This window comes from Fundulus heteroclitus, unplaced genomic scaffold, assembly GCF_011125445.2.
Source record: "Fundulus heteroclitus isolate FHET01 unplaced genomic scaffold, MU-UCD_Fhet_4.1 scaffold_425, whole genome shotgun sequence".
NCBI classification, from domain to species: domain Eukaryota; kingdom Metazoa; phylum Chordata; class Actinopteri; order Cyprinodontiformes; family Fundulidae; genus Fundulus; species Fundulus heteroclitus.
This window is the reverse complement of record NW_023396841.1, coordinates 60584-74073: the sequence shown is the minus strand read 5'-3', so window position 1 is coordinate 74073 and position 13490 is coordinate 60584. Positions and strand designations below refer to the sequence as shown.

Genomic DNA, 13490 nt, shown 5'->3' with positions numbered 1-13490 from the left:
ATTAGACAAACCAGGAATGACTGAACTTCTAAGGAGCTTCTGGTAGTTTGGTCACTTAGGGATGTGCTCGGATTCAGCAAGACAACTGTGTTCATGTCACCTACATGTTTTTAACATTTTTAAAATGCAATTGATAACAAAATGTTATTAGAGGATTTTCACATATTTTAATACATATGAAATGAAAAGGTTCCTGGCATGACATGATTGGTGGCCACACACCATTAGTGATGTTCATGATCAGTTTTCTGTCACCAGGGTGGTATTATTCTGAAAGCTGCTGGTAGATATTAAACAGAACTGCAGAGAACAGATTAGATGGGATTTCTTTCCTTACTCCAGCTGCTGCTGCAGATCACGGATCTTCCTCTTGGCTTTCTGCAAAGCAACCTGAACATCCGCAGATCTGCTGCTGGAACTGCTAGACGCCATTACATGAAAACAGACTTCTCCATGGCAACTGCCCCACACACAAATCGTCACAGAAAAAAACTTCCGGGTCACACGGAAAGAAGCCGTGCTGTGATTGGCTCAAAACACTCCACTTTCAGGATGTTAAATATTAATGAGTTCATTGGATACCAGGCCATGTGACTCAGGTGTGGCGTTCAGACACACTTATCTCGTATGCCACGTTTCTGCAGGTTTGCCTGTAGTGAGTTCTCCCCTCCAGCCTGGTGCCCCCTTTTTTAGCCAGAATAACTCAGACTCCACTAGTCTAGAACCCAGAAGGTCTGCTCTGGCACCAAGAGGGCAGCAGCAGATCCTCCAAGCCACAGGGGTCAGACTCAAGTCCTTGAGTGCTGGTGTCCTGCAAACTTTAGATGTCTCTCTCTGTCAACACACCTGATTCACATAATTGGACCATCAGCAGGATTCTGTTGAACTTCAGTGCATGGGGGGGTATTCAGTCCTTAGATTCAGGTGTGTTGGACCTCAGTCACATCAAAAAGAGCGGGACACCGGCCATCGAGGACTGGAGTTTCCGACTCTGAAATGGAGCGAATCTTACAGAAGACAAGCAAAGATTATTTGGGAGGTTGTCTTTATTGATAATTAAACAGATACGATCTCAATCGAATACATAATGCTCTCATCACAGGTTTTGCTTCTCAATATCTTGAAGCAGTTTGTCCAGCAGTGCAGCGTCCACTCCATGTTTCATCAAAAACTGCCCATTCAGGTGGAACACTGGGATGTCCCACTTGTACTTGTCCCACCACTGCCTGTTTTCTGGGAGGCTGATGTCCACCTGCTGCAGGAGGAACTGCATGGGGCACAGAGACACAGACGCCATGTCAACAGAAAGCCGGAGGGAAGCTGGAAAGGCTAGAGCTGAGCAACAAGCTATGGGTATGTGCCAAGAAGGATTTGGAAACCCTGAACACTGATGTAGTGATTGGAATGGTTACTTGTACTGTTCAAACCGTATCATCACTGTTGATCCATGAGAACATCAAGAACTGCTGAATGAACATCTCACAATACAGAATCCACTACGTAGCGTTTAACAACAGAGCTCCACAACCGTTGGAATGGAGTACCTATATAGCCCAAATAGTCTGGGCTGATGATGGGCTAATCAGGAAGAAAAGGACTGGGAAGGGTTTTTTTTTTTATTAAACCTTTATTTAACCAGGCAAAATACCCCATTGAGACTGAGAGCCCTTTACCAATGGTGACCTGGCAGCAACACGTCTTAGTGGACAGACAAAACAGCAAAACAAACATTAAACACAAAATTACAATGGAAGAGTTAGAATGTCAGTAACAACTTGAAAATGTAAAACTGTAGTAAGTTAAGTTTTCTAAAAGCAGACAGTGACACATTGGTATGAAACGAGGGTGAGGTGGGAGCTGTACTTGGTCACTTTACCAGCCAGACTCTTATGCTGCGTTTAGACCAAACGCTTTTTAGCATCAAGGGCATCGGGTTTACGTGTAAAGTCTATGGTGGACGCGCCTCAAGGGGCTTCGATACACGCTTTAAAGCTTTCCGAGCATTTGCCGCTGCATGTTTGGCTTGGCACATGTTAAGAGCCTCTAGAGCGTCCGACGCAAGAGTTGGAAAATCTGGACTTTTGCAGCTGGATGCGGCGCTTCAACCAATCAGAGAGACTCCGCTATGTGAGTGGGGGATTTTCCGATGAGTAAAAAATATTTTTCCTCATCACTGATAAATGTTAACATCAAGCCTCCTGAATGATGCCCACTAACCTGAGACAGATGGACAGATGCTCTTGAGCTGAAATGAGGCGCCTGTAGATGTCCTGGCTGGAAATGAGGCACCGATGGCGGTCAGCAGGTTGTCAAACCGGGCTCAGGGGGACCCGGAAATAGCGCTGAAAGTGACCCTTGTTGGAGCGCAGCTCCTGGTGAAACTCACCAAACTCAAAACGCCTGTAAATTATCTGTGAATTCAGACGCGCTGCAGATCATTCAGTAAATAAAGCCAAGCCAGTCTCTCGATTTCATACGCAATTTTCCAAAGAGTCCGGCAGAAGAAAAGAACAGGGTAGCTCCTCCCAATGGGCGCCACTTTGCCAGGCTCTATGCCGTGCGTCTGACTTTTACGTGCTCAAGCGTCCAAGCTGAGGTATTCGATGCCTTTTTGACACTCAAAAGGCGTTTGGTCTGAACACAGCATGACGGATACATGAGGATATCATCCGCTCAGTGATGAAAAAAGGTGAAGCTGATAGAAATAACAGGCTGATCTGGGTATGATTTGTTCAGAGACCAGAGAGCTGTCCTGCAGGCTGCATCAGGGACCCTGAAGGCTGTTTTACTCCTGAGACAGCATCACGTTACAGTCCTTCAATGGTAGATCACCTGTCCACACTCCATGAAAGGTCTATGGACAGTCTGTGTAAAGCTAAGGTCCAACAATGGTCCCACAGGTCCAAACAGAAAGCGTGGACTCAGAGATCGAATGACCAAGTGCTGCTCTGTTGGGTTTTTAGAGCTGGTATCAAGAGCTGGCCTGTCTAGCTGGAAGAAAGGACACAATAGATACAGAACTATGTTGTGTACTGAATCATGACTTGTATCCAGGCCTGACTGGCGGCCACTTCCTACTGATTTGGGGCCATTAGTGTGAAAGTAGCACCAGTTCTGTTAATCTGATCCAACAGCCAGTGAAACAATGTCACAGTACCTAACCGCACATGCAGTTTTCTCTTTTCTAAGTGAATTCTAAATGTGTCATAGCTCTTTGAAACACACAAAGTCCAGGCTGGGACGAGGAGCACTTGTCCATGTAAGTATTAATAAATAGAACAACCGAATGATGGCGAGTCCATTCGGTGTAAACATCCTACTGTTGCTGCAGAGTGCAAGACGCTGACCTGAACAACACACACTGAGGGGAACCGAGTAGCTGGACCACCGAGTCAGTCCTCGGGCTCCAGCAGGACCTGGCAGCTAAAGAACCCAAATGATCCTAGAGTCTAAGTTCTACTGAGAGAAGCAGGTGTTGGTCCAGGATTTGGAGAAATAGCCAATGAAAACACATGTTGCATTCAGGTACCGGTCTGGCAGAGAGGAATAAAACGCTTCTGTCTTCAATGGGGATAGCTTCTGCTGCATCCGAGCCAGCCTCAGCGCTAACAAGCTGTACCGAGGTTTTTAAAAAGCCTCAAAGCACTCACGTTTTACATTCCAACATTCCTAGGGTTTAAAACTACCGCATTTTAAGACTATAAGGCGCACCAGATTATAATGCACATTACATATTCTTCCCATGTGTAATATCACTCCGCCCCTCTGGAAGGGTGACCAGACGTCCCCAGGGTCAGTCCCCGTTTTGGATGACCTGTCCCCGATTTCACTGTATCATGATGGAGTAAATCAAATCTGGTTACCCTACACCGCTCTCTCCTGAAAGGGAGAACTATCCGTCTCTGTCCGGAGGACAGAGTAGTGGGACTACACTGCCCTGTTTCTAACATAAGGGCAAAATAAATGTAACTTTTATATTGAATTAACTTACTAGGTTTATTGTTGCTAGTGCATACCCCGGGGTGCAGGCTGCTTTACACGAATGCACGTCTAGTTTAGACATTACAGTCAGGCAGTCTTGTAGACAGCTCAGAGGTCTGATCAGGTAGTGACACGGTGTTAGCCTCGTGAGACCATCCTGATCTCGCGAGCTTTCAAGGTTTCACTCGCAGATCAGTCTGGATACTCTCCGTTAAAGAAAATTTGGAGCCGTTCGCCAAACGAACGTCCAATCAGCGTTGGCTTTGAGGCGGGTTGAGGTGTGACGCAACGGGAAGCGCGTCAGTTCAGTCTAAAGAACATGGCGGCTTCAGTCGATGAAACTAGCGTTAGCGTGGCTATCGAGCAAGTTTTATCGGAATTACAGAGTATTTCTTTGCTGAGCTAACGAGCCTTTACCTGCAGCAGCAAGAGTAGCTTGGCTTGTGGTTGTGTTTTCGTCGTCGCTCATAACAGAGTGACGACGAATCTGATTGGTTCATTTGGCCCGTCTATCACCAATATAGGCCAATCAGCTAACCAGTATTTTCGCCCCTTCCCAAAATTACTTCAACGGAAGGTTTCCAGATGGATATGCGGAGCAAATCTATCTGGCGGAGTCAGGTTAACACGGTGTACCGTAAAGCTCTGAATATCAATTCAGTGGAGCAGCTTCATTGCTAACCAAAGTCATAATTACACATTTTGACAGATTTCTGAGCACATTGCACCACATAAAATCAGTCAGTAATCACAAGTACGGGAATCAAATATAAGGCCCACTGGATTATAGGGCGCACCTTCAATTTTTGAGAAGATTTAAGGGTGCCTTATAGTCCAAAAAATACAGTACTCTTTCTGACACTAGTGACTTAGTGCACTGCATTCAGCTGGCTGAAAGGACGCTACTACAACTTTACTCTCACAAGAAAGATTACTTCTGCTGACCACAACCTATCGCTCTAAGGAATCACTGTTTTAAATAACAACAACTGGGAGTTTTCTGTTAGGAAAAAAGACTGCAAAACACACTGGATCATGTTAAATAGTTTTGACTTGTTAAATAATGTGAACCATGGTATTTCTACTCTGGGTTATCATACGCTCCATGCTTAGTGTGACCTGGCAGATGAAAGAGATTTGAAACAAAACACATGCAGGTTGAGGAACGTCAGAAACCAGAGGAGGTTCTCTCACCCTGTGTTTGAACGGCTGCAGCAGCTCTTTGGCTTCGTCACACAATGGACACGGATCCTACAGAGGGGAAAATCTTTACATTTATTCCTGTAGATAGTTGTCTATGGACACACTGTAAATCATAGCAGACTAGCGCTGTATAAACTATACCACTGAGCTAACAACAAAGTACATATTAGAGATGCACCGATCAGGGATTTTCCGGTCTCTGGTTTTTACAGAAATGTGACCAAAAATATACCAATTTTGGCTGATTCAGATTCCTAAATTAACAGCATTCTAAATTATTTTTCCAGCCTTCCCATAGTAATCAATCATTATTTATGGAAGCAGCAGCGGTGAGTCGGGACTTTGAAACAGGGTCTTATCTATTTAAAACTAATTTTAAATGATGTGGAGCTGACATTCTGAACTATCTTTAACATATCGGTGATTAGTGGGGTTGTCATAACTAACTGCAAACATCTGTCTGAGTCTATTCCCTAAAAGATGTAGATCATTGCCTAGATTTCCAAAAGAGTGCCATTGCCAATATTTCCAACTCCAACATGTTCCCCAGCATCTTGAACCGTCAAAAGAATGAAATGGAGTACCTTTGCCCTAATATGGACAACCTTCCCTGGTCTATATGGAATTCTCCTTCTAGCAGCTGTACTGGGGCAGGCAGCTCCTTCTTGCCCCCAAGTGTCAAGTCCTAAATGACCAAAACTGCAAAAGTTTCAAAATGGCCAAAGAAACAAAACAACCACCATCTGTCCAAGTGTTATTATCTGTGATGGTAGCCAATACAACATCCACCATGCCTCCATAGCAAACAGTCTCCTGTTAAATGGCTCCATTCAACCCCAATCTTCCTCTGACTTGGTCAAGCTTTTCCCCTCAGTACCACCTTCCACACAGAAGAGTGCTGTGGTCAGCGTTACCCGCAATGCTGGCTGAAGTGGTGCCTTCACTGACTGGAAAAAAAAGACTGGATTTTTGAGTTTCCTTCCAAACTTTAACCAGTCAGGCTCATTGAAGCTAAAAATCGTCCCATTCCAGTCGACAGCCAACTTCTCGGTGCATCTCTAATAGAAACCGGTTACTTTCTGTGGCAGTTCTATAATGTATGAAAACAAATGCGCCCTATGGGGAGTAATGAAGTATGCAGGGTTTTGTGACGGTGTTACCTTTGTGAACAGAGTGAGAATAGGTAAAGATTTGGCTGAAAACATCCTGGAGAGCTGCAGAGCAGGACGGCCACACAGCGTCCTGTGCACAAACATCCTGTCTGAGAACAGAGACGTTAAAGGATTAATTCCAGGCAACAAGCACAGCTCTTGAAGTGATACATACCCGACCATTCTGCCTCCAACAGTTGACTGATTACGACAGAAAACTGCAGAGACGTTCTAAAGCGTTTTACTGGGATCATTGTTCTACTCGGAAACACACGGGGCTCATGTTCCCAAGCCTAGCCATTTAGTTGAGAAGTTGAATACTGTGAAGGAAGTCCTCCTCGTTCATCGCTCCATCCACTTTCTGTAACACACCAGCAGCACAGAGAGCAAAACAGCCCGACAGCAGGATGTCTGACAGCTGGATGGAAAGCCTCACCTTGATTCCTCCAAACATAAATACGTCAAGTCATGGTGGGCAAATAGCTCAAGCTTTGTCTCATTTGACCAGAAAACATTGGTGTTGTCCAGAGTACTAGGGTGTTGCTTTTGGACCAGACGCTTCTGTATCCATGTTGAGTGCTGCCACCCACAATCACTCATCCTGCCATCTTTACCCGCATGGTCAAGATCAGGCTGGGACCAATGTGGAGAAACAGCGGCTCTCCTCTGGGCTCCTCACCCATGTGACGGAGCTTCTCACCCTGTCCTAACACTAAGGTATCTGGCCGCCTTAGGGAAGAGGTTCCTTTAAGCTGCTTGAGACCAGGATCTTATCCCTTTGGGCATGATCCATAACTCATGACCACAGGAACATAAAATGAGAGCTCCCATTTTTGGTTAGCCATTTCTTCACCTTGACAGACCATAATAATCCCTGCATTAATGCAGATGGGGCCACAGTCCATTGGGTCCAACCTACTATCACTCATGAACAAGAAACCAAAAAAACTTCAACTCCTCCACCAGAACAACTAGAAGGTCAGAGCTCGAAGAAGCCAACAGAACGTCATCTGTGAAGAGCAAACATGTACTCCTGAAGTTCCCAAACCAGATCCCCTCATCTCCACAACTATATCCTTGATATCCTGTCCATGAATACTACCAACAGGATGGGAGACTAGGGCCAGACCTGGAGGAGTCCAACCCACCAGGACCGAGTTGGCATCCTGCTGAGAACGCAGACACAGCTCCTGCTTTGGTTCTACAAGGACCAGATGGCCCTTCAACACATCCCCAACATCCTGGAACCTCCAGCTCCACTTACTAAAAGACTCAGCTGTATGTATAATTATGGCCCATTGTGGATTGAAGCAAATATCTACAATAACTTAAAACATGTTCACTTAATTCTTACATTTAAAAAAAAAATCATCTCAGTTGTAGAGTTATTCCAGCCTTGAAATAAAACTGTCCAAACAAATGACTAAAAGGTCCAAATGAATACGGCATCCACAGCCCTGGTGACTGGACTCAGACAGATGCAGACAGATGTAGAAAACACAGCAGTTTGCTAAAATATAGAAATGTGCATTAGTCTGAAAAGAGAAGTCAGAAAAAGGCTATGTTTAATCCAGGTTTTAGTTTTATAAACTAGTAAACGTCACTTGATTCTCCCAGGACCAGACCAGCAAACAGAGAATACGCAAAAGCTAGGGAATAAATCGAATCATTCGAATTTACAATTTTTTAAGACTTCATTTTTGGAAAACCTGAATTTTATTTTGCCAATGCGCTCATTGGGCTTCCATGAAGAGAATAGCATGCAATGCTCAAAATATGTTTAGGAAAATATGTTGTCAAAATATTTTAAAGAGAAAACCTTTTTTTACCATAATGCAAAAAACTTTAATTTACTCATTTCCTTTTTTTTTTTTTTTTTTTTACTTAGTTTGAAGTTACACAAATGAAGTGAAGCCTGATCCTAGCTCATTGTTTAAAACCACTAGCAGCAAACATTAAGTTATATTTTCATTGTTTACAGTGGCAGGGCAGCCTGTTTCACGTTCATGTCAACTCCCAGACGAAATGCTTGGAATAAATAGTTTTTAAAATTATAAATAGTTTTTAAAATTATGTCTGTTTGTGAAACAAAAAGAAAACAAAATCTATAAACTGGATTTGGTATAATAAAATCGGAGATTGCATTTTTAAGTCATTTCACCCAGCCCTAGTAAAAGGTGCCAGAAATATTGACAGTTCCTGGTGAATATGAGAAACACAAGCAGACAGCACAAAAGCATCAAATATGAGGAATGTTATGAAGTACGACAAATGCTCTGCACACACACACACACACACACACACACACAGTTTCTGATGACACCTGTTAGCTGTTTTTCAGTCCATCTATTCCTCTAAATCAAAGTAAAGGGGGGGATGGGGGGCTGACACTCCAGTAGAGCACTCTGGGACTTGTAACACCAGCTGTACATGTACTACAGGCCGCCCAGCTCTGTCAGACGCATCTCCCCACTCAACTCAGGCCCCAGGGCCACAGTTGGCCTATAGGGCCTGAGTTTGGCTCATGTAATTGTTTCTACCGTTCCTGACTGGATGCTCTGCTCCCAGATATGACAGAAGACTCCCTTATTCACCAGCTGAACATCCTTATGTTAACACAATGTTGTAACTTACAGTGAATCAGTTTCAAATCAAGCAGAGGAAAATAAAATAGAAATAAAAATCAATGTTGGGATGTTAGTGTTGACAACAGAAACGGACCTTAGCTGTGCTAAAAACGTGGTAAATCACATTCGATTTAACAAGCGGGGTAAATAAACATCATACAAAAGGGCCAGACTGGTCTGGAGAGCCTTTCTGCCTTATTAAATGAAAACAGCACCAGGAAACTAGTTTAGTAGTTACTTATCTCTGATTTAAACATTTCTTTGACGATGTGAAACACTTAAGTGAGACAAAATATTGTTTTATGTATTCATCTGTTGTTGTCGTGGGCTTTGTTTGGTCTGTATTTTGGTAACATGTTTCATATGAATCCAGCTGTGCCTGGCCCCAGAGCCAGGGGCCAATCAACATCTGCATCTGTCCAGACTGATTCCCACGTTTCTTCAGTCTGTAGCCGGCAGCCAGCTCCATGCCTCCAGCCAGGCAGCGGCTGCAACAGCTCGTTCAGGTCTACTCTGCTCCCTGAGGGCTCCTTTGCAGGACTTGTGCTAAATAAAGGCGCTTTGTGTTTGTCTTCCACCAGGTAAAGGAGCGGACTGCGCATCCTCCTGCATGCTGCAGCCCCGGCTCAGAGGAAAACACCTGAACGCAGCACCGCCAGCTTCAGGATGGAGACAGACTGGAGCAGCTGCCGGTAAATGGGACGCGTTTCTGCGGGGTCAGGACAGTTCACAGGCAGCTGGACCGAGCTGGGTTCACAGTACCAGCTCGGTTCTGCAGCCCACAGCCCGGACAGAGGCGGAACAACAGGAGCAGTTCGAAAGGTTTTACCTGGCCAGGGTAGTCCTTCCTGCTCTCCGTCGGCGGCCAGCGGTGTCTGCCTGGGGACTCTGTGGACTAACAGCCGCGGTGGAGTGGACGTGTCCGCCTGGCCACCTGGAGAAGAAGAAGAAGAAGAAGAGTTAGATGAGAGTTCTCCAGCGAGCTGCGAGCTCCCTCTGTTGGCCGCAAACAGCACAGCATGCAGGCGACCATCCTGCCATGTGGCGGACACTGGTGGAGCAGTTTTCAACCAGCGACTTCACGACAGAAAAATTTCCTTTTCTCTTGATTTCATTTTATTATTTTTCTTTTATGTAAATTTGGCTGATGTGTATTGAACTTAAAAATCTGAATTAACAAACAAACACATTATATATATATATATATATATATATATATATATATATATATATATATATATATATATATATATATATATATATATATATATATATATATATATATATAAACTAACAAAAGAGGAAGTGTTACATTGTAGCAGCTGAGAGACTGGTCAGCCATGTAAAACAGATAAACTGACTGTGGTGTGAAACTACTCCAAGGTGACAGTCCTTTGGATCACATTCCCTTAAACAAACACCGGTTAAAATCATGCTGGGTTTTCAGGCGGTTCATTGTATTTTAGACTTCTAGGTATTTAGAATAATGTTGTTCCCGGTGTGATGGGACCTCAACCAGCTGGCCTTACAAAAGAACCACCAGAAATATGACAAGTATTCTATGATTAAGTGAGACCATCTGTTCAATCTGATTTTATTCCAAGTGTCCTGGTTCAGCTTGATATACTGCGTCTCTAACAGCTTTCCGTATACAGAGATTGAAATTATTCCTTTTACAACAGCTCAATCAGAGGATCGAGAGCATCAATGCTGAAGTATTGCCACAGATTCTCTGTGGAATTTAGGTCTGGACTTTGGCTGGATCATTCTAGCACAGAGATTTATTTTCATCTTCCAGTCCTCCACAGCCACTGTTCTGCAGTTTTTAGATGCCTCCATGCTCCAAAAAGCTTGAATTACATCTTCAGCAAGCCATCAAGTTTGCAAATGCCTATTAATGAGCGATTAATTTGATTCAGGTATATTGGAGCAGGGATGCATCTAAAAGCTGCAGGACAGTAGCTCTGGTGAAGTGTACTAGGAGAACCCTGGAACATTGCATTGTAGCTCTGGGTGGATGTTTACGGTTTGTCCTACTAGAAAGGACCAGTTTAACTGGTTCTCTGCAGGGATTCCCATTAAATCTGAGCAGCTTCCCTGCCCCTACCAACTTAAGGTCATTTCTATTTTTCTACTGTTGTTAACATTAAAGGTGACTTCTTAAGAAAAAAAAGCAATTTTTGCACATTTTTGTACTTCCATTCCCCGTTTCTTTATTTCCAGTGAAGCACTTTGAATTACCTCGGGTATGAACGGTGCTTTACGTATAAGCTTGCCGTACCTTACTGAGGAAAACGTTACCCAATGCACCACGTGGTCGCCACCATTTTACAACGTTGGTGATCTTGTTGTGGTCGAGAAGTTTGTTGTTTTACTCAAAATGGCAATTATCAGAAACAAAAATCATTCTAACCAAAACATTTCATAAGAACCCAAGTTCAGAGCCCCTAGAAAGTTATCACGGATCCCTCCTTCTTCAGCATTGGTATATAATGATTGTTGGATACTGTATAAGAAAAAAGGTGTGCCCAGAATATGTCTGCATGAACAAAATATTTTTCTTACAGCCCGGGTGCCTGTTCATGTGGAGTATGTATATTCCAGGCCTTAGGTTTTCCCCCCCGCGCAGTGATTTGCATACACCTTCCCTCCCTCACTTTCTGTTATCTGACCCTGCTTAGCAGTGACCCGACAGTTCACCCTGCCCCGCGAGCTGTAAACATGAGATCTGAACAGGCCTGACAAACGCAGGGAAATACTTCACTTGTTGTTACAGTACACAGAAACCGACATTCAATACCCTGACATAACCTGAGGATCAGCTGAGTTTTTCCGTTGAAACACATTAATGGTCAAAATAATAGTCTATTTTTAAAAAGCAAGCACATTTTAAACTTCTTATAAAAGCTTTTATTTCTGTTGGGAACGCTGCATTTTCTATTCTAAATCAAAGCATGAAGCAAAATTGATCATTGGTATCAATCTACATTAAGATTTTGGAAAAGGACACGTTAAACTGTTAAAAAAATGTGAGCCTTTTGGTGCATACAGCCAGCATTTCTTTTTCCAAACATTCACTGTAGAAAGTGAAAAATGCTGACAACAGAGAATGAGAAACATTCCCATACCCCCATTTTGAAGTATTTAAGATCAGGTTGGCTATTCTGCTCTTTATACATTTTCCCCTCTCAAATCAATGTTTTAATGAAACTGCACTGCTTTCAGTTGGTGATGCCGTTCCACACAGTCAGCAGCATTCATGTCAGGGCTGTTGGTTTCCTTTTGCACTACTACACCTACGGGTATGTAGACAGAATTTTTACCAAAAAACAAAAAGTGGCCTGGTTGGTGATGCTGGACCACTCTTATTTCGACCACAACTGTAACAATACGGTAGGATTCTTAGTTTTCTCATGAGGATGACATAGTATCATACCTATGAAATCTGTGTTTTGTGTTCCTTTTTAATGTGCTCTCAACCCACCAAGTAAATTTTCTCTATAAACGAGCAAAAAACTTTTTCTGCTTTGTCCTTTCCAGCTGATTTCTCGCTTAACACTCTGGTTAAGATTTTGTTGGTCTCTTTGCTTTGACTTGATGGATGATGAGTGATTTTAAAGGTTCTCTGGCCTGTGAAGGACTGATCTGTCCTGTAGGAGCAGGGATTTAACATCCATCCATCCAAATGTGTCCCTGCTTTCCTAACATCATTGGCAGAATTATCAGTTTTGTTGAAATTTACGTCTTTTACTAACGAAGGAAGCTATAGATGAAAAAAAATTCCATTATAGTGTATTTTAAACTCCACACAGTTGAACGTTGATAAAAACCATCATGTGTGGACTCAGAAATATTTGTCAACAGTTTAAATATTAATCAAATTGATACTGGTAATGCTACTTAGTTTCAACACTACTAAGTGGATTGGATTATGTTCTACATGAAGGACGTGTGAATGGTGTAAAATGTTTTAACCTCTTTGTGATGCTGTAAATAGATAAAACATAACTGCTGGCTATTTGCCCTGAGAAGCTGCTCCACCTTCCCATGAGCCTGAACAAGACAGCGTGCTCAGAGGATCTGACCTGTTTCAGTCATTTTCAGGAGAAGATGTCAAAGTAACCGTCTTTAATGTCTAAGGTGGAACCCTTGAATTTCCTCTTGTCTAACATATGTTAGTTCACACATGACAAAGATTGTTCTTCTTTATTTTTTTATTTTTACACTTCAACAAACATTAAAACTGTGCAAATGTATGGAGAACGTTGGATGAATTCGGCCAACACTGGAAAAGTCACTGAAGCCGCAGAGGCTGGGAGCTCCTGCAGGGACCGGACTGACGTCTCCGTCTCTGGTCCCCTGGAGTCGCGTCGTTCTTTGCCTCAGCTCAGTGCTGTTGCTGTGGACCCTTATAGACTTCTAGAGGGTGTGAGAATCAGCCTGGACAGTGAACCTCTGAACCGTGGACTGAAGGCTGCTGTCTGATCCAGTTCAACGGTTTCACGGATGGAGTTCGGTATTTACTGCG

The 13490-nt window shown here is 43.3% G+C and overlaps 1 protein-coding gene across 1 annotated transcript; it reads right to left on the bottom strand.

Annotated features, from left to right (window-relative positions):
• Positions 1–1028: 1028 nt before the first annotated feature.
• LOC118560390 (glutaredoxin-like protein C5orf63 homolog) lies at positions 1029–9912 on the bottom strand. The gene is made up of 4 exons (XM_036131366.1): positions 9792–9912; positions 6345–6445; positions 5176–5232; positions 1029–1267 (listed from the first exon to the last, which is right to left on the bottom strand). The coding sequence occupies exons 2-4, from the start codon at positions 6438–6440 to the stop codon at positions 1097–1099; spliced, it is 324 nt and encodes a 107-aa protein (XP_035987259.1). The 5' UTR covers positions 6441–6445; positions 9792–9912; the 3' UTR covers positions 1029–1096.
• Positions 9913–13490: the final 3578 nt, after the last annotated feature.